This window comes from Emys orbicularis, chromosome 2, assembly GCF_028017835.1.
Source record: "Emys orbicularis isolate rEmyOrb1 chromosome 2, rEmyOrb1.hap1, whole genome shotgun sequence".
Taxonomy (NCBI): Eukaryota; Metazoa; Chordata; order Testudines; family Emydidae; genus Emys; species Emys orbicularis.
The window spans coordinates 270,603,676-270,626,134 of NC_088684.1; the positions used below are offsets into that span (position 1 = coordinate 270,603,676).

Genomic DNA, 22,459 nt, shown 5'->3' on the forward strand with positions numbered 1-22,459 from the left:
CAGCTTTGATGATGATATAAACACACACACACACACACACACACACACACTCTTTGTTACATATTTCCTCCAACTTCAAAACTTTCCTTTACAGTTTTATTTGAGAGAGCAATTACTTCAAAAGAATGTCTCAACAAAACAGGAAAACATTTAGTGCTCCTATTTTTGGTTTTATCAATAAAAAGGAAAATTAAGCCACAAGTAAAGATCAAAAGCCCTGGTTCGGCCTCTATACTAGCAGAAGGGAAACTCAGAGATTTACAATTAAAATCTGTTAGATTAATCCCACATATCTTTTTGGGAGCCAAACATCAAATATAGAGTTCACAGATTCATATATATTAAGGACAGAAGGGATCATCATGATCAACTAGTTCAACCTCCTGCATTACACAAGTCATAAACTTTCATCCAGTGATTTCTGCATCAAGCCCACAACTTCTGCTTGAGCTAGGGCATATCTTTTAGAAAAACATACAGTCTTCCACCCCATCCCTAGGTAAGTTGTTCCAATGGTTAATAACTCTCACTGTTACAAATGTGCACCTTATTTCTAGTCTGAATTTGTCTAACTTAAGCTTCCAGTGCTTATAGCTTGATATGCCTTTGTTTCCTAGATTAAACAGCCACCTACTCTCAGAAATCTCCCCATATAGGTGCTTTTAGACTGTGAACAAGTCACTTCCTAATCTTCTCTTGGATTTAGCCCTAAATGAAGTAATAAGAGATAACAGAGCCTGGGCCCAGAATCCCTGGGGTCTGCAAGACACAGGGTGAAATTCAGATTGGAAATATTAGCTTGTTTAAAATAATGAGGAACATATGACACAAACCATAAACAAGCTTCAAATGTTAAGAGAAGGAGAACAAGGCAAAAATAGAGGTACTCACCACTCAGTTTTACAATTAACAGTTTAATGTACACATTACTCCATGACAACATAAACAGAACTGCAGTGACAAATTTATTTGCAATTATCAAATTTTAAATTCTATTTCAGAACAGCATAAAAACAACTAGTTATAAACTAGGTATGAAAGACTTTAAGGGAAAGATACAAAATGTATTTCAATTTTATATAAATATTTGTTTTCTGAGAAGTCTGTAAAATCGATTATAGAATCAGTCTTGAGAAAAATCAGTCTTTCACGTGCCCCAATTAAGAAATAATTATACAGCTGCTACTGGTCACATAAAAGATACTGAATGCAGTCAAAAGAAACTGTCACTGTTTATGTCCCAAACAAATCCAGTTTCTCTCTGTTTCTTTCTGTTATATTAACTATATAAACATAAGCATTTGGGTAATTTTATCAATGAAAACTTCAGTTGCATGTAAATTCTTGAGTTTAGAAACACCACAAAAAAAAGAAAAAACAAAAACTCTCTCTACTAATGTTTAAGCAAATACTGAAGTCTACCTCTCCTGTTCTTGCTTCATTCGTATTCTCTCCTCTTCTGAAGTAAGGGCTTCCTGAACTTTAATTTTACCAGTTTTCTCAATCTTGTCATCTTTGCGATGTTTGCCAAACCTGTTAATAACAAAACATTCTAACTTGTCAAATGAACACAAATGTATTTCTCTTTCCCTAGGACAATGTTGTGCTTATTATAGGAGCAGCTGCTTAAAAACCAGGAGGGGAGACTGCCAAGATTTCTGAACCTCCATTTTTAATACTTTTCTTTTTGTTTTCTTGAGAATTTATAAAGGTGAGGTTTTTTTTCCTCTTTGTTTTTTATTATAGTATCGTATGCTTTTTTTCTGACAATATTTCCAGATCACTATTTTTAAATCCACTATTTGTAAAATTACTCAACACTGCAACTTCCAGAGAATGTAAATCAGAATTTACATTAGTATAAGCCCTTCTTTTATGAACTGCAGGAGACAATCCAGAATCATCTGTATAATAATTGCTTGATAAGCAATATCAGCTCACTTCACCCTATAGCAGCAGTTGCATTGGCTATAGTGGATAGAATTCTAATTGGTGGTTTTCACCTTTAAAACCCCAAATGGTTTGAGACCTGGTTACCTGTAGGATTGTCTCCCTCCTTGTGACATGCTGTCGTGATTAAGATCAGTGGAGGTGCTTGAGCTGGACCCTCCTCCTCTACATACAGGGAGAACACTCTGCCGGCAACTTCTTCATGAGGGTCCCTCACCTCTGGAACGCCTTTCCCCCACTTGGTTAGCCAGACCTCAGAACTGTTAAACTTCCAGGCATGCTGCACATCCCACTGTTTTCTCCCAAGCATTTGGGGAGGGGAATGTCTGAGGTTGGAAGTTTATTTATTGTTAGGATCAATGAGTGTGTGCGTGTGTGTGTTAATTTTTACCCATCATAGATGGAATTACATATTTTATACATTTAAATAAATAAATAAATAAAATATTCCTCAAGTTTTAGGGAGTAAGAAAACGACAACTTTTTGGCATATTTAAAGCACAAGGGATAACATCTACATATCTATTAAGCCCATTGTGTTTATCACTTCAAAAACATTAAGAGTATTTTTTTCCATCAAATGCTCTGCTGAAACTGATGAAAGTAGACAGGCACTTATGGCACTATTCACTCAGAAGTTTACATCAAAAGTAAAATGAAAGCACTAACAATGTGCAAAGTGGAGCCAGGTCATTCAAATAGCCATCCAGGCAAAACGTTTACAAACAGAAAAATACAAACTTCTCTTAAACACTGAAAAAAATTAGTATTCATGGGTCAGAGGAAAACTTTGAAGCTAGCAGGAATTTATAACATTTCCCCCCCCTTTTCCCTCCTTTCTAAAACAAAGCCACTGTGTGGGCCGAATATATACCATACAGTGACCCTACAGAAAGATTAATCTCAGGCCACACCATCTAAAGATAAAATTATACAAGGCAGCCAAGTTTATGGATCTTAGGGGTAGCTATAAAAAATGAAGAAAATGGGGACTACGCAGGGTTTGGAGTACATGGATGTTCTCTGTTTTTCCCAGGATGCTCATTTCTAAAGTAATCCAGACCAATGAGGCATGAGGCTAAATTGATCATTAATAATTATTTGGAAAGGGAGAGGACATTACAGAGCTGGAGAACATGAAACTCTACAAGGAGGTATAATATTCTGATAGCAATTAAAATCTCTGGTTATACATTGGGACAGTTGCTTTATGTATCACATTTATAATTAAAATTCAATCAGTGATTAGCAGTACCTGGATAAGATAGGAAGAATAGTAAAGGATCAATATGGCTGCACTAGGAGCTTTTTAATTACCTGAAAATCAAAAAGAAATCCTACAAAAAATGGAAAAATTGACAAATTGCTAAGGATGAATACAAAAGAATAGCACAAAGCATGTAGGGACAAAATCAGAAAGGCTAAGGCACAAAATGAGTTACACTTAGCAAGGGATATAAAAACCAGAAAGAAGAGGTTCTATGAATACAACAGGAACAAGAAACAAAAGCGTTGGTCCACCATTCAGTGGGGAACAGTTAATAATGGATGGCATCAAGAAGATGAAAGTATTTAATGCTTATTTTACTTAAGTTTTTACTAAAATTGTTAATTATGACCAAATGCTTAACACAATTAATATTAACAAGGGGGAAGGAACACAAGCCAGAACAGGGAAAGAACAGATTAAAGAATGTTTAGATAAGTTAGATGTAATCAAGTTGGCATGGCCTGATGAAATTCACCCTAGGGTACTTGAGGAACTAGCTGAAGCATTAGTGATTATCTTCTTTAAGAACTCCTGGTGGACAGGGGAGATCCCAGAGGACTGGAGAAGGAAAAACATAGAACCTATCTTTAAAAAGGGTAACAAAGAAGAGCTGGGGGAATTATAGATCAGACAGCCTATCTTTGATATCTGGAAAGATACAAATTGATTTTTTAACAATTTGTTCCAGTAAGCACCTGATGGAAAATAGGGTGATAAATTATAACCCACATAAATTTGTGATGCCACACAAATCTAATTTCCTTCTTTGACATGGTACTGGCTTACTGTGGTCTAGATGAAGTTACTTGGGGGGAAGGAGGGGACTGGTTAAAAACTGTACTCAAAGAGTAGTTATCAATGGTTCACTGTCAAACTGGAAGGACATATCTAGTGGGATCTCTCTGGGTCCAGTACCATTAATATTTTCATTTATGACTTGGCTAATGGAGTGGAGAATATGCTTATAAAATGTGCAGATGACACCAAGCTGGGAGGGGTTGCTAGCACTTTGGAGGGCAGAATTCAAATTCAAAATGACCTTGACAAATTGGAGAGCCAGTCTGAAGCCAACTAGATGAAATTCAGTAAAGACAAGTGCAAAGTACTACACGTTGCATGGGAAAATCAAATGCACAATCGCAAAATGGGGAATAACTGGCTAGACAGTAGTTCTGCTGAAAAAGATCTGGGGGTTGCAATGGATCACAAATTGAATATGAGCCAACAATCTGATGCGGATTGAAAAAGGCTAATATCATTCTGAGGTGTATTAACAGGAGTGTTGTATGTAAGTCATGGGAGGTAACTGTCCCACTTTATTTGGCACTGGTGAGGCCTCAGCTAGTGTACTGGGTCCAGTTTTGCATGCCGCACTATAAGAAAGATGTGGACAAGCTGGAGAGAGTCCTGAGAAAAGCAACAAAAATGATAATAGGATTAGAAAACCTGACCTCTCAAGAAAGATTAAAAACACCTGTGTATGTCTAGTCTTCAGAAAAGACGACTGAGGGGGGGACCTGATAACAGTCTTCAAATAGGTTAAGGTCTGTTCTAAAGAAGATGGTGATCAACTGTTCTCCACGTTCACTGGAGGTAGGACAAGAAGTAATGGGCTTAATTTGCAATAAGGGAGATTTAGATTAGATATTAGCAAAAAATAAATTAAAAAAATAACAGCAACTTTCTAACTATAAGGATAGTTAAGAATTGTAATTGGCTTCCAAGCAAGGTTGTGGAATCCCCATCACTGGAAGCTTTTAAGTTAGACAACACCTATCAGGGATGGTCTAGATCCTGCCTCAGCACAGTGGACTGTACTATATGACCTCTCAAGGTTCTTTTCAACCTTGCATTTCTATGGTTCTATAATCTTCTAAATAACTCCACCTGTTTATCAAATAATAGTTGCTCCCCTTAAGAAGACAAGAAAAATTATATATCTCAAGTAAGATTTTCATCCAGGTTTTGGATCCTATATGCTGGATGAAAGGGCCCAAGCAGTGTAAAGGAGCACTAAACCCCAGTATTTGGCCAGAGGATTCCCCCAGGGCCAGAACTGTGGAAGATAGCTGCAAGCCCTGGTACACCGCCACCTTGATATAACGCGACCCGATATAACACGAATTCGGATATAATGTGGTAAAGCAGTGCTCCGGGGGGGCGGGGCAGCGCACTCCGGTGGATCAGATGAAGTTCAATATAACGCGGTTTCACCTATAACGCAGCAAGATTTTTTGGCTCCCGAGGACAGCGTTATATCGAGGTAGAGGTGTATATGTGGTGTGCTGGGGGGGGGGGGGGGGGAAGGGGAGAAAGAGGCTGGTGGTGAGAGAAGCACGTCAGGGGTCGGGCTGCAGCACATACTGCTGTGGAGATTCCAGGCAGCACTATGCTCCATAGGCAATCAGGGCCAGGCTGTTGTAATTCTGACAGGACCCCAGTGCTGCCTATGTTATGCCAGGAGCAGCCCAGCATTGGGAAGATACAAAGGTGACTTGAAGCCACCATGCCCCCTTTCCCACTGCTCCTTTTGGAGGTACACCCTTAATGTACAATGAGAAATACAGACCAAACAAAAATGTAATACTCCCTTTCCACCCTAGGTAATACTAAAATAATTCTAAATGTAACTTTTTTCTATTTACAAACATAGTTTAATATTCTTCTAAGGATAGATATAGCATGCATCATATTATTAAATAATATCCTCTTAATAATAACATAAGCAAGCAAGAGCATATCTCACACATTAATCAGTTTATTTAGTGTTTCCTTAATCCAAGTTCTGCTTCTTAAAGTGCAGTTTAAAAAAATCATTTAATGCTACTCTAATTGGAACATATACAAATATTTCAATAATTTTTTTTGACATTGAAATAAGGGGTGTAAATTAAAAATATCCTATCTATCCAACAGTGAGAGAAGCTGATGACGGAGAGCAACTGAAATCTTGTTCACTCTAATTGCCAACATACTCCAGGGTTCTATTAATTTTTAGCTTCTTCATTTTCCTTTTGCAGCGAGGGTCAGAGAACATTTCAATATACATGTGAACTCTCAAAGTCAGATTCACAGTTTTAAACCTCAACTCAGCCTATGACAACAATCATATAATATCAAGACAGTTAAAGATATAAAAGGATAAATTATTTTTCTTTTATTATGTTCTAGAACAGGGTGTCCTTTTCAGACAGGTCACCTTTCAAGTTACAGTATAGCAAAAGGAAGTGCTAACCCTAAAGCCATGGTGGTAGTTTGCTGCATTATTAACAAAGAGAAGAGGGTCTGAGAACAGAGTCTTAGGCCTGGTCTACACTAGGAGCTTATATCGAATTTAGCGCCGTTACATCGAATTAACCCTGCACCCGTCCACACCAGGAAGCTACTTAGTTCGAAATAGAGCTCTTTTAAATTCGACTTCTGTAATCCTCGAAAACGAGAGGAGTAGCGCTAAATTCGAAATGGCAATATCGAATTAGGCTAGGTGTGGATGGAAATCGACGGTAATAGCTCCGGGAGCTATCCCACAGTGCACCACTCTGTTGACGCTCTTGACAGCACTTAGAGCTCGGATGCTCTGACCAGCCACACAGGAAAAGCCCCGGGAAAATTTGAATTCCTTTTCCTGTCTGGCCAGTTTGAATCTCATTTTCTGTTTGGACAGCGTGGAGAGCTCAGCAGCACTAGCAACGATGCAGAGCTCTCCAGCAGAGTTGGCCGTGCAATCTAATAGAAAGAGGGCCCCAGCATGGACTGATCGGGAGGTCTTGGATCTCATCGCTGTGTGGGGCGATGAGTCCGTGCTTTCAGAGCTGCGCTCCAAAAGAAGGAATGCAAAGATCTATGAGAAGATCTCTAAAGCCATGGCAGAGAGAGGATACAGCCGGGATGCAACGCAGTGCCGCGTGAAAATCAAGGAGCTGAGACAAGGCTACCAAAAAACCAAAGAGGCAAACCGACGCTCCGGATCCCAGCCCCACACATCACGTTTATACGAGGCACTGCATTCCATCCTAGGTGCGGCCGCCACCACTACCCCACCAGTGACCGTGGACTCCGAGGATGGGATATTGTCCACGGCCGGTTCCTCCTCGGAAATGTTAGGTGACGGGGAAGATGAGGAAGGAGATGAGGAGGACGAGGCAGTCGACAGCGCTTGCACCGCTGATTTCAACGACAGCCAGGAGCTCTTCATCACCCTTACCGAGATCCCCTACCAACCGTCCACAGCCCTTACCCCGGACACCGAATCAGGGGAAGGATCAAGCAGTGAGTGCTTTAAACATCTAAACATTTCATTTTAACATAAGTGGAATATTTATATTGTTAAGAATGGGCTTTTCAGTCACTCAGTTAAACATAGAAACTTTTATTTATAACAAAACAGGAATAATAACTATATCAGTAATTTGTTGTTCATGATTTAGTTGGCTTAGTAAACTTTTTACTACTAACTATGTATAGAAAATCAAGTACTGTCCGGATATTCATGATTAGTCCACAACACGGCCCCTCCACTCTGTAGTCCGTTATGCTCAACTTAAAGGAAAAGGCGGTCAATGTGCCCGGGAATGGACAGACAGTCCTCCTGGGATAGCTCCGCATAGCTCTCCTGGAGGTACCGCTCCAGCATGCGCACGAGGTTCAACGGCAGGGCAATCTTGTTTGGTCCCCCGTGGTAGCACACGTTCCCACGCCATGAGTCCATGAGGTAGTCGGGGATCAGTGCGCGGCACAGCATGGCGGCATATGGCCCAGGCCTCTGCATGCATTCACGCAGCATCCTTCCCCTCTCGGTCTCCGAGATCCTCATGAGGGTTATGTCACACATGACGCCCTGCTTTAAATTAGGGAGGGGAATGTTAGTATTTGGACTGCTTTACAGCCACGCGGTGGAGGCGGCAGAGGGGCAGCATACAGGGATCTTTCCCGGGGACAGCCGCGAGGTGGTGGGACAGGGGCAGAGCTCATGCTTCCCTGATTGCTGCCAGCAGAGAGTGGCCTTGCATTCAGTGCGAAAGGAGCCCAGTGCTACTATTACATGTTTAAGCTGCCACAAGTCTACGGCTTACCATGTTTTCCCGCAGCAGAAGTAGAGGTGTCCTGCAACGCTTCTCTGATCGCAACTGCAGGACCCCAGACACATAAGGCGAGGGCCGAAAATTCGACCTTGTCCTGAGTGCGCATGTGAAAGGTGCAGTGCATGGTGTTGTTCACAGAGAAAGACTATGCTCTTTGTTAGCAACTTCATTTATCTGTCTCAGGAATTTACTCCCTTTTTCCCATTCCCACAGACACATCTGCGACTGTCTCCCAACCCAGCCTGGCATCACACTCCCAGAGGCTAGCGCAGATTAGAAGAAGGAAGAGAAAAACTCGTGAAGACATGTTTTATGAACTTATGGAGTGCTCACGAGAGCAGGCAGCCCAGACGACACAGTGGAGGGAGAACTTGTCACAAATGCACAGAGCAGTCATGGAACGGGAGGAGAGGTGGCGCCAGGAGGACCAGCAGGCTACTCAAACCCTGCTTGGACTAATGAGGGAGCAAACGGAGACGCTCCGGCGCCTAGTGGATGTTCTGCAAGACCGGAGGCAGGAGGACAGAGCACTGCTGCTGTCTATCTCTAACCGCCCTCCCCCGCCACCAAGTCCCACACCCCCCTCACCAAAAGTACAAAGAAGGAGGGGCGGCAAGGGCCGTTAAAACGGTCAGTCGGCCACTGCACACTGCTGCAGCAATGGAAGGCTCTCGTTCCAAAGTTTGAAAAGTCCTTTCCTACCCATCTCACACTAGCCCATGTCCAAGTTTCCTTCCCCCCCCCCTTTTCATGTGCGGTTCGTAATAAAACATCTGTTTCTGTTAAGTACTGTTTCCGAGAGTGTCTTTTGGAGGGTATTCTGTCTGAAGGGGGGGAAGGGGTTTGTTACTTGGACAGGACAGTCACCTGTAGCAGGCTACAGAGGCGGGGGCAGGTCCAGCATCAGGACACATACACAGCACAGTCACCAGTTACCCTGGTCAGTCTGGGAGGCGGTTTTCTTGTTCTGGGGTGCGAGGGGGTTGATCTGTGACTTTGTGTCGGGGGAGGGCAGTTAGAGATCCTATGCCGCGGTCCTTATCCTGGATCACAGAGCCACGCAGCAGGGGATCTGTTACCCTCCGCCCCCTGCCAGAAAGTCACTTGGCCGACACATACATCCAGTCCCGCCCAGGACTGCTGGCAGGCTGCGTTGAAACAACCAATGCAGCACTGCGGAGCCTGTCATTCCCGGACTTTAGAAGCATCATTTGCATCAAAACAGTAAGCCCGCCCCCCGCCACAGTCTGCGTCCCCGGTTTAAAACATTCCCGCGAAAACAGTAAAAAAGAGAACCTTGTTCATTAACAGAACAGAACAGATTTTATTTGTTGGGAAGGTGGGGAAGGGGGTATGTAACTTGGAAGGATAGTCAACAGTAACTGGGTAAAGAAACGGGGGCAGGTTCAGCATCTGTGTCCACAAAGTAAAAAGTCACTGGAGACCCTGTTCAGTCAGGAACCTGGCTTTCAAAGCCTCCCTGATGCACAGTGCGTCCCGCTGTGATCTTCTAATCGCCCTGCTGTCTGGCTGGACGTAATCAGAAGCCAGGCTATTTGCCTCAACCTCCCACCCTGACATATAGGTCTCCCCCTTGCTCTCACACAAATTGTGGAGCACACAGCAAGCAGCTATCACAATGGGGATATTGGTCTCGCTGAGATCACAGCGAGTGAGTAGGCTTCTCCATCTGCCCTTGAGACGGCCAAAAGCACACTCCACCACCATTCTGCACTTGCTGAGCCGGTAGTTGAATAGTTCTTTCCCTGAGTCCAGTGCGCCAGTGTAGGGCTTCATGAGCCAGGGCATTAGCGGGTATGCAGGGTCCCCGAGGATGACTGTAGGCATCTCCACATCCCCAACAGTTACTTTGTGGTCCGGGAAGTAAAGACCTTCCTGCAGCCGTCTACACAGACCAGAGTTCCTGAACACCCTAGCGTCATGAACCTTGCCAGGCCATCCAACGTAGATATTGGTAAAACGTCCCCGATGGTCCACCAGTGCTTGCAGCACCATGGAAAAGTATCCCTTTCTGTTTATGTACTGGCTGGCCTGGTGGTCTGGTCCCAGGATAGGGATGTGAGTCCCATCTATAGCCCCACCGCAGTTTGGGAATCCCATCTCGGCAAAGCCATCTCTGATGAGCTCAACGTTTCCCAGGGTCACTACCTTAGATAGCAGTAGCTTGACGATTGCCCTGGCTACTTGCATAACAGCAACCCCCACGGTAGACTTGCCCACGCCAAACTGGTTAGCGACGGACCGGTAGCTGTCTGGCGTTGCGAGCTTCCAGAGGGCTATGGCCACTCGCTTCTGGACAGTCAGGGCTGCCCGCATCCGGGTGTCCTTTCGCTTCAGGGCAGGGGACAGCAACTCACACAGTTCGAGGAAAGTCCCCTTCCGCATGCGAAAGTTGCGCAGCCACTGGGATTCATCCCAGACCTGCAGCACTATGCGGTCCCACCATTCCGTGCTGGTTTCACGGGCCCAGAATCGCCGTTCAACAGTATCAACAAGACCCAGTGACAGCGAGATGTCCTGGGCGCTGGGTCTCATGTTCTCAGAGAGGTCGGAGCTAGTGTCCGACTTCATGCCGTCACGGTAGTGCCGTAGCCTCCTCTCATGATTGATCTGCAGCTGCCTCTGGTACAGGTGGAGGAGAAGCTGCGAGGCGTTGAGAACTGCCACAACTGCAGCGATGGTCGCAGCGGGATCCATGCTCGCACTGCTGTGGCGTCCGCGCTGTCAGTAATCAGAAAAGCGCGCGAAATTATTTCCCGCCGGCGCTTTCAGGGAGGGAGGGAGGGAGGGAGGGCTTGAGTGACGGACGGATGACGACAGGCGCCCAAAAGCACCCTCGACACATTTTTTTACCCAGAAGGCATTTGGGGCTCGACCCAGAATTCCAAAGGGCAGGGGGGACTGCGGGAACTGTGGGATAGCTGCCCACAGTGCACCGCTTCCAATGTCGACGCTTGCCCCGTTAGTGTGGACTCACAAAGTCTCACAAAGTCGAATTACTATCCTTAGTGTGGACACACACGTTCGACTTAGTAATATCGATTCCACATAGTCGAATTAACTAAAATCGAAGTACTCTCGTAGTGTAGACAAGGCCTTGTACTTCTGAATCTTTACCTCAAACTAGGATAACCTGTGTGTAACCATCCAAGCAGAGTAAAGTATATAGCAAAAATCCTTTTGTTGGTCACCCAGCTGTACTAAACTGGCATCCACTTGCTTGAGTGAATTTTCCATCAGCCAATTTGGGGACTGAGCCAAAGCCTATTAAACTCAACAGAAAGACTCTCAATGACTTCAGTGGACTTAGAATCAGGCCCTCGGAGTTGCTCAACAATATAAGGAAAGAGAGAAAAGAGGGGAGAAAAATTCCTTGGAATGTAATGATAAATACACAGGAGAGTTCATTTCATATAAAAAAATAAATCAGATCTGCTTTCAGATTGATGAAAAATGGTTGTACGTGAGCAATATGAATTCTGAAATGTTATCTATTGAGAATAGCGTCAGTTAGAAAGAGCATATCAATATCTCTGATACAACAAAAATAATCTCCATGTAATCTGCTAAATGGATTTTACTCTGATGCGTTACTGATGAGATCATTGCCATCTGCCAAATCGTCCACATATTTCATTAGAATAAAGAGCTATGGAAGAAATATGCATTAGTTGATTAATGAAAAAAACACAAAAATTGATTGAGACAGAAAAAGTTCAGTAGCATTATGTTCTTTAATAGACAAAGGACCGTCATTAAAAATTAACAAATGGTAAGTGTCTCAAGCTATTCTATCGATGCTTTCTGACGTAAAGTAAGACATGCTCTTTTCCCAGTAGTAGTGACAAAATTTCTCTCTCTCTCTCTCTCACACACACACACACAACTACTCAAAAAGGGTATTAGCAACAACCTATGTAATGTTTTGACCCTGTTGTGTCAGCAAAATTATAAGATTTATATTTTTAATAATTCTTCTAAATGACAACACAAACAGTACCTCTTTTTATAGATAAAATAAAAAGTATTTTAAATTAATGTCCAACACGATACTTAAAACAAAAGGTTCCTGATTTATGGCAAACAGATGCTTAAAATAGTATCAGCTGCTTAACTTAAAAATGGTAGAATATTAACCCTGAAATATTAATGATCTTGAGAGTTTATAAGTTTTCCAGACTTTGGCAAAATTTTAAAATTAATATTTAATAAAATTCTCATTTAATGCAATGTGTGTATTATATATTCCCAACATATATACAGAACATCTGGTGGTCCTAAATGATCATGTTCCGCACAACCATCGTTACTAACCATGAAGTCTCAGAAAACCGAGGTAGATCAGCATCTGCATGATCTGCCTCTGCAGCATCATTCTCCCCCAGGTGCCATGGAAGCCCTGGTTGAACCGGGTGATATGGTTGAGATGCACATTCTCTCATCCCCCTTTCAAACCCACAAGGATTCCCTGCTTATGTTAAAAAAATGGCAGACACATTCTTCCCTCTTATGAAGAACCCACCCGGGCTGGGTTTTTTGATGCAACATCCAGCAGGGGAGGCCCTGGCAACATGGCTCATTGAGATCTCTCATGCTGCAGAGGCATGTAAGGGGACCCTGCATGCTCTGTAGTGGCATAGATCTTCCATGCAAACGGAGAATACCTCCAGAGGAAACCCTGGGATTCACAGTTTATTCCACAAGAAAATCACTTGCAAAGTCTCCAAAGTCTCTACTGAAAAGGAATACCACCAACACAGACCACTATTACACAAGCTACCAACACAGATAACTAGTATGGTCTTTGAACCTATCAGTCATCACCCTTAGAAGGCCCTCCATGCCACAAAGAATGCAAGATGTGTCATGACATTCACTAGGTGCTCCTTTCCCTATATGTATCCAAGCCATCATATGCTCTCACAACCAAAATCTAGATCCACTATATTGGGGAGGAAAGACTGTCTTGTGAAATCAGGACGACAGGGCTCCTAGTCCCAGCTCTGTTACAGGCTTCCTCTGTGATTTTGGAAAATTACTTAATTTCTGTGTGACTCAGTTTGCCCATCCATAAAATGATTAGCAAATCAAAGCATCCTACAGGGCTTAATTCAATAACTTCAATAAAGTGCTTCAATTACTTGGAATGGAAGACACTATATATGGTTAAATGATTATTATTCCATACCAAGCCACTTGCTCCTTACAGTCTGTATATTTGCATATCAGGTATGTAACACTTTAGTAAATCTCTCTGTTAAGAGAATCCATCTCTCTGTAAACTGTTAAACATACGGTTAAACTTCTTGCATTGTTTTCTACAATTATGACGTTTTCTACTTGCCGCTGTCATTAAGAGTTGTGACAAACAACTAAAAAGACACTCTGTGGCAAGTCAGAAATAGGCGAGAAATTAACATCTGATCCACAATACTGCACTTTCAAACCAAATCATGTACTGGCTGGGAAGGGCACAGGAGGCAGGGGTAATTTTCTAAGTGACAATATACAGAAGATATCAGCCAGTCAGCAAACAGAGACCTAGAAATGTTATCCTTATTCAGCCTGCCCTTCCTGCCCCAATCTACTGTGAGAGACACCATAAATTACTTACTTCATGGTGGTGAACTGTAATCTGTTAAACAATGAGTTGTGGCATCCCTGAATGAATCAAGAAGGAAGGCGACTGATTACGAAGAAAAAAACGTCCATTTAGACACAACTATCTTGGTAATCAGCAATGATGAGAATAACCAAAGAAAAAATACATGACAGTTCAATGGAGATTTTGTAAAATGCAATGCATTTGGAAGTTTGCTCGAGTGTAGCAACAGCGCTTAAGAGGCACATAACCAAATAATGTTTCTCATGTTCATGGGTGTATATGGCTTCAATGGTCCTAGAAAGATCTGATTTGATAAACTCAGTGCGTGCTGTTTGGCACAGAACAGAAATTTGTTTTTAAAAAATAACTCTTACGAGAGACCTGGCCAAATTAAAGCAGGCTTTTAATCGGTCATGTGCTCTTAATGGACAACATATCCTTTCATTACTGTCATTTAATGCATTTACAAATGCTTTTTGTCCCTCTCTCTCATAGTCAGTATTCACCAGTCAAGACTGCAATGCTTTATCAGGTAACTCAGCACTTAGGAGTTCTATAAAGACGTGAACAGTAGGATGTAAGAACAACTATTGGAAAATTTGAAATAGAAGATGGGGAGGAGATCTACTGAGAGTCAATTTCCACTCACAAATTGAAAGGCAGTGTGATTCTTATTCTGAAGGAGTCATTGATTAAATGTCTCAGTGCCACACTACTAGTGAATTTACCTGTTCTACAGACTGTATGAATTTTTTCTTTTGTGAATTTTCTGTTTGTGACAAATATTACTCTAGAAGATTTCATGTCAATGCATTTCAACATTATTTTGTTCAAATTTCACTACACAGCTAAAAGGGATCTTATTACCCATATCACGGCTCCTAATGAAAGGCCTAGCATGTCAAAAACACAGGCCAAGATGGCCATTTTCTTTTGTTGGATTTGTTCAATTATACATATGATGATTTTAAAAATTGTGGATGAATCTGGGTGCTAATAAAACTACATTATGTGACTTTAAATCACCAGTGTCCACTTACAGTACTTGAAGAGTGTATTTACGCTGTAGATACTCTTTAGTGTGTCCTCTTGACTACTATACTTCTAATTTCTGTTCTGTTCATTTCAATGCATTATTGTTTCAAAATACAATGCTCCAAATTGCAAATTACATCTGGCTCAAGGGCTGATCATGAAAAACTGCTGCCTCTGCCTGAATAACTCTGATAATAATGAGAGATTGATTGAGCTCCAAGCAACCTACATGATGAGAAGGGTCAATCTGAATATTTCTATTAGCTTCTTTTGTTAAACCTAACACTTTGCCAGGTCAGAGGCAAATAATCATACCACATCTGGTTACCATGATTTTATTTTTCCTAAAGAAGCAGTAAAATTTAGAAAATTGGTACTGGTCCAAAGGCATACCCTATAAGAAATGGTAATGAGATATGCATCATAAAACCCCATCCATTCATATCAACACTTAAGAGAAGGCAAAAATAAGAGTTGGAAAGGCAATTTTATCTGATGCTTTTTTAATATTAAAAACAAAGGAAGTAGACCTTAGTATTATGAATAGTCTTTATAAATTCACTTTATAACTGAAACACTTGCATTTGAGTGTTATGTGCCCTCAGTGTAAATGCTTGATACAAAAACCCAGTCAACATGTGCTTAGTTGGCATCTTAGTAACAAAGAGAAAGCTTTTCAGATACAGCGAATGCTTAACATCAACGCAGTTAGCATCAGAATACAAATGATATACATTGATTTGATGGAATATTAAGAGATGCATTTGTCAATTAGACCATGCGGACTCCTCAATAACATTCCTCCTACAAATAAGTCTTACAGCCATACAATCAAACTGTAGAAAATTGGAAAGTTTACATGGCCACATAAAAGGTTAATCAAACTACTGATAGTTCATGTGGAACCTTCCAAAGATTAAAACTTCCCTACAGATCTCATTATCTGAAAAAATTAAATTGTCAGTCAGCATTTTTTTCTGTCAATTACTGGAAAATCTTTGTTGTTACATGTTTCCCAGAGAATATTCTCTGTAGGGCAAATTAAGCATACATGTTATCATTTTAGACCTTCACTCTGATTGACAAATACACACTTAATATGGAGTGAGGAGGGGAACAAATGCTTTCCAACAGAGGGTGACAAAGACCATAGACAACTTGGCTGGAACCTGTGGGGCATGCTTAATTTTAATAAAGATCAGTAGCTGCCTTCATCTCCATCATGGAGGTGCAGTCTCATGGAGACTGCAGGTCCCAGCATGTCATTCTGCATCTTGAGCTGCATGACCTGAATAGAGGTGGGTCACATTTTAGAATGCCCCAGGCTACATTTTGGGCACCCCCAATTTGACCAGTAAAATTGAATCTGACTTGAACATGGCAGATACTTTTTAATCATAAAGACCACACTTAAAAATACATTTTTTTAAAAAAATCAAGGATTAATCCCAGTGGGCAGGACATCTTTACGAGGTGTCCTAAGACAGATGTACTCAACCTTTTTCTTTCTGAAGTCCGCCCAACATGCTATAAAAACTCCATGGCCCACTTGTGCCACAATAACTGGTTTTCTGCATATAAAAGCCTGGGCCGATGTTAGGGGTAGCAAGCAGGGCAATTGCCTGGGGGCCCATGCCACTGGGGCCCCCACAGAGCTACATTGCCCAGGCGTCAGCTTCAGCCCTGGGTGGCAGGGTTCAGGGACCTGGGCTTCAGCTTTCTGCCCTGGGCCCCAGCGAGTCTAATGCTGGCCTTCTTGGTGGCCCCCATGAAACCTGCTTGAGGCCACTAGGGGGCCCAGGACCCCTGGTTGAGAACCACTGCTCTAAGACACAAAAAATTAATTTATTACATACAAATGAAGTCCATGATCCTGTGCAAATCTCAAGTGGAGGTCAAAGAATAGTGGCTAAATTGTGTGTTTTAAAAAGTCTACAAATAAAACATTTCAGACACATTTTTTCGGCTTGGAAATACAAGGCCAGATCCTCCACTGGCATAAACTGGCCTCTCTCTGTTGCCTTCAGGGCAGCTACATAAATTTACATTGGCTGAGGATCTAGAATGCAGTGTTGAATGTTACCTCATGTGGGAAATATCGTCTGTGTGAAAGATTAAGAGCTGGATTCTGTATTACAGGAATGTTTGTGCAGCACCACTGGTGCAAAGCATCTCAAAAGCTGACGTAGCCAGCGATGGAAGGATCATTTTGTGGTAGGAGGAATCACCGGTGGGACAGAGCTGGCAGACAGGCTCCTGTGCCACCCCCACTACAGGTGCTGGAGGTTGGCCATGGAGAAGGGGGAATTGGCTAGAGATGTTCTGAGCCCTAGAAATACCTGGCTGCCCTAACAGCCCCTTAGGTTGTTGGTAGTCAGAGCTAGGATTTGACTTCATGGTAACTGGAAGTGCAATAACTAAATCAGTTGTAAATCATGCCTTACGTTATTTATGTGTGCATACTTACTTCAGATGAGGAATGTTCTATTTTGATATAATTTAACGAGAAATAAGATATTAAAATAGAACACTCAATTCAAAATAAGAATGTCCACACAAAGCCTTCACCAAAATAACCAGAGGTGTGAATTATAAGCAATTTAGTTATTTCAGTGCCAGTTACCATGGAGATGAGTACCTGGTTAAAACAGCCAACTGGCTGCTCTAATTTATACATTCACCTTTTAACTCCTGTTCTCATGTGATCCACAGCCACAGCAGAGGAGCTAAGCCTACTGCTTTTTCTTAACAAATAGTCTAACAGCTCCAGGAACAACAATTTATTATTTAAATCAAAACAACCCCCTCCCTGGCCCAAGGGTTCTTCAGGTTCTGACATCTTCTTATGATTTGTATTCCACTGGTACTAGGCCTAGCAAGAGTGGGCTACTATTATGCTTGTTACAGTACGTATTAGCAGAGCTACGACATCATGAAGGGTTTTAAAAAAATCTCTATTTCAACTTCAAAACATACTTCCCACAGAAACATTTGCAGCCTAAAAATAAATCTTAAGAAAACAAACACTGATGAAATTGGCACTAAGATTTGCAAAACTCTTCATATTACCAAAGCACTTTTCATACTTTTGTAGCCAAGAAAGAGAAATGAACTAGTAAAGATTTCTTTGTGCTGCTGATATCATCAGGATCTATTATCCAGATATCCTGCTTTGGAGACTCCTGCATTTTACTGAAGATAATGCAGTGGGTATCATTAGTTGCACAGTATCATCAGAGAAAATAAATATTTTAACTCATTAATTGTTTCTTTGTCTGGACCTCCTGCAGCTAAGCACTAATGTCTTTTTAGTACCAAGTTGTATTCTGAATGTAAGACTTTCAGCACTAGAGGTTAAAATGAAAGAAAGCATTAACAACAGTTGGATATATTTTAGATTATTTATTAGTAAGGTTACGATTTAGTCACGGAGATGACGCAAGTCTCGGAATCCGTGACTTCAGTCTGTGGTGGTCAGGAGCTGCAGGGTCCCTCTCCGCCAGAGGGGGCAGAGAGCTGTGGGGTACCCCCGGCACCTCTGGCAGCCCCCGGAGCTCCCGGCCGTTGCGGGTGATGGGGAACCCCCAGCTCCCACAGGTTGCAGGGGAACCCCCAAACCCTCACTGGCAGAGGACCCCCTGAGCTCCCGGCTGCCAGCGGTGGAATCCCCAAGCCCCAGCCAGCAGACAACCCCTGAGCCCTGGAACCCCCGAGCCCCAGGCTGCCAGTGGTAGAACCCGAGCCCCCAGCCGCAGTGGGGGAACCCCCGAGTCCCCACTGGCAGAGGACCCCTGAGCCCCAGGTCGCGGACGGGAGGACCCCTGAGCCCTGGACCACAGGCGGCGGGAACCCGAGCCCCTGGCTGCCGGCAGGGTAATCCCCAAGACCCCGCCGGCAGAGGACCCCAGAGCCCCGGAATCCCCGAGCCCCCAGCCGCCAGCGGTGGCAAAGGAACCCCCAAGCTCCCAGCCCCTAAGCCCCTGGAAACTGCGGGCGGCGGGGAGCCCTGCAGCTCATAGACACGGCGGGGGAACCCTGCAGCTCCCAGCTACCGCCAACGGGGTTACTCCGCAGCTCCCGGAGACACGGGAGGCGGGGGCACCCCACAGCTCCTGGCCCCCACGGGCAGCAGGGGGCCCCCAGAGATGCAGGAGCCAGGGGTACCCTGCAGCCCCCAGCTGCTTCAGGCAGCTCCTAGCCTCTGCTCAGTTGCCCCGCTTCAGGCGGTGTGGGGATCCGCAGAACCCCATTTTGTCAGGTATATTTTTAGTAAAAGTCAGGGACATGTCACGGCTTCCTGTCAATTTTTCTTTTTTGCCCATAACCTGTCTCTGACTTTTACTAAGAATATCCATGACAAAATTTTAGCCTTATTTATTAGATGTTCTTGTTGAAATGTTTAATAGCAATTCAATTTGCATTCTAAATACTGTTAGTACAGCTCCTATCTAATGTGCTAGAGGCCCTTGATATTGGTCTAAGGTGTACTATATTCATGTTCTTTATTGCAGTGTTCATTAATACTGATGCAGCTTAGGGCTTACTAGCTTTTATATTAACCCTTTTATATGGAATGTATATAGCCGATCCATGAACTCTGGTTCCGATTTGAAGTTTTCTTACTGGGTGCTAGCTACCTAGCATATTTAAAAAAAAAGGAAATATACAAATATTTTCAGCCATTTAGAAACGAGGCAATCTACCAAACAAACAAAACCTAATACAAGTATTCAGCAGTTGTAAATGCTGTATGTTATTAGCCTAATAATATTTTGCACTGCAAAAGTATCCTCGATCACAGGATCTGAGAGAACTATAAAATACAGTAATGGGATAGGGATTATCCCCATTTTACAGATGGGGAAACTGAGGTACAAAGAAAGACCAAAGCCCACATTTTTTAAAATATTAGGCATCGTGACATGTAAATCTCATTTTCAAAAATGATTTAGCACTTAGGACCCTAAATCCTATCAACTATCAATGGGATTGTGGCACCACAGTGCCTAATCCTAACAAGGAATATCCCTATAAATTTAGCATTGTGGAACTACAATGTATACAAGTATTAACCATAAAGATGTATTCACAATACAGCATGGAAAGACTCTATAGTAGCCATTATAATAGTATGCCAGGATTATATGTTAAAAAAGCACAAATCTCAGTAGATCTATGGATAGGGTCTCTGGGCCAAGTAGCACTGCACTCCACTGCATGACTTAAAGGTGTATTTAACTTTCTAACATGAATTTATTTAAAAAAAAAAAAATCTGACTAGCTCTGTAAATTAAGAGGCAACAAAGATGTTGAAGGAGATGCTGGAATATATGGAATCTATAAGGATATTTTCTGAGGAAGTGATCTTTCAAGAATCATTTCTAGTCACCCCATATAAGAAGCTAGCCCAAACATGCTTTGCAAGAACTGCTGATCAAGTGAACACATTGCAGCAGGGTCTACTTTACAAATAACAGTAACATTTGTTTGCACTCCCATCTTTTGTAAATTTGCACAGAAGCAGCGAAAGTTAATGTGCAACAGAACGCCACATTAGCTGCTGAAACACTATTGCACATTAAAAAGGTTTACTGCAACTTTGCAAACATGCTTACCTGAAAGCCATAAAAAGAGCGATACTAACATATAATGTCAGGTCTGTTGCAGTGCATTCCAATCAGTTCTTCACACTGGTGATGAGGGGCAAGCTCCTTGATGCAGGAGCCACTCTAAACAATCACTGAAAGAAATTTTAACATGTGATATTCTACATAATCCATTACCATTTTGGAATGAAGCCATATTTAACAAGTTGTCCGTTCTGAGCTGTCAGATGAATTAGCTGAGCTCCAGTGTATACATGCTATAGAACCACTGCTCATAATTATACAAAATGTGAAGAGGGTATTTAAAACAACTTCTTATTTTAAAAAGGAATATAAAATCTCTCCTTTAGTGACTGACTGACCTCATTATGTTAAAGGTCCTATTTAATTCCTATGCTTTGAGATCAAAATGAGGAATTTCAGAGTTAACACTGAAACATCATTTTTACTTTACTGATCACTAGCTAAACAACATTTTCGAGGTTAGAGGCGCCTCACTGAAACTTGTGTGGTGTAATAAGAATTTCCTTTTATCAGTTTTAAATTTGTTGCCTTTCAATTCCTTTAGACATCCCCATGCTCTGTATTATGAGAAAGGATAATAAAAAGGAAGTGTACTTTCTTTATGTTAATCATTATTTTGTATACTTTTATCATTCTCCTCCTATTTGTTTGTTTTCCAAAAAGTCCCAATCATTTAAATCTCTCTTCCGATGGAAGTCTTTCTATGCTTCTAGTCATTGTCTGCCTCATATTTTTTCAGGTGGGACGACCACAATTGAACACAGTATTCAAAGTGAGGGCATGCACATACGATGGCATTAGAATATTTTCAGTATTATTGTTTGCCCCATTGTTTCTACATTCAAACATTTTGTTTCCTCTTTTGAGTGCCACTGTGCAATTCGTAGAGGTTTACACTAAGTTGTTCACAAAGACATCTAGTCCTTTTTCCTGAGTGGTTGTTGTTCAGCAATGTGTATGAGTATTTCAATCACTGGTCCTGGTATGGATCTTTGGGCCACCCTACAGTAACAACCTTTTCCCATTTTGAAAATAGATCGTTTACTCCTATTCTTCGTTTGTGTCTTTTAGTCAGTTTCTAATCCAAGAAAGTACTTTACCTTTCTTCCTGTGACAATTTATGATTATTTGGTTTCCTTAATAGCATCTTGGAGGGCCTTTATCAAAGGCTTTTTGAAAGTCCAAATAAATTATATCAATAAGTTCTTTTTTATCCACTATTTTTGTGATCACACTCAGAATTACAATTGGCTGGAGAGGAATAATTTTCCTTTACAGAAATCCTTCTGGTTTATCCCTATCGTATCATGTTCATGGATGTGTTTTATAACTCTGTCTTTAATTATTTCAACCAATTAACCTGGTCCTGAAGTATGGCTCATTGGTTTGTAACTCCCAGAATCATCACTCACACCTTTTTTGAAAGACAGGCTCAGCATTTGCTACTCTCTAGTACAGCAGCTGATTTCTCTACACTTTCATCCATGTAGATTTCACCTAGGCTCTAGGGCTTCACAGATTGTGCTCTGTATTTATAGACACAGTCTTTTTAATTGTGCACTACTGATCTACAGGAATCATTTTGTTCATGACCCCAGGCTAATCCACATAGGTATTTCCTGTGCAAACAAGTGTTTACTACAAATGTAATGATTTTATTCTCTAACAAAACACAAGGAAGTCCTAACAGGAGGCATTAGCATTCCAACACACTATGAATACAGATCAATGCTCATAAGAAGTGAAATGCAATATTAAGTTAAAACTCTATTCCTTAGAAATTGATCACTCAAGCAAATGTCAACCTAAGTAGTTCAACAGTTATCTGACTCAGTCTATTCCATTTTTTAAATACAATTTTACATTC

At 41.9% G+C, this 22,459-nt stretch overlaps 1 protein-coding gene across 8 annotated transcripts in view; it reads right to left on the reverse strand.

Moving 5' to 3' along the window:
- PARD3 (par-3 family cell polarity regulator) overlaps positions 1-22,459 on the reverse strand; it is a 658,895-nt gene that overhangs the window by 149,213 nt on the left and 487,223 nt on the right. For 5 of the 8 annotated variants that reach the window (XM_065400237.1, XM_065400235.1, XM_065400232.1 and 2 more), the window contains one exon: positions 1,423-1,533. The exons of the other annotated variants lie outside the window; for them this stretch is intronic. In XM_065400237.1, the coding sequence (XP_065256309.1) occupies positions 1,423-1,533 (111 nt within the window). The remainder of the gene's footprint in view (positions 1-1,422; positions 1,534-22,459) is intronic. 8 annotated transcript variants of the gene reach the window in all.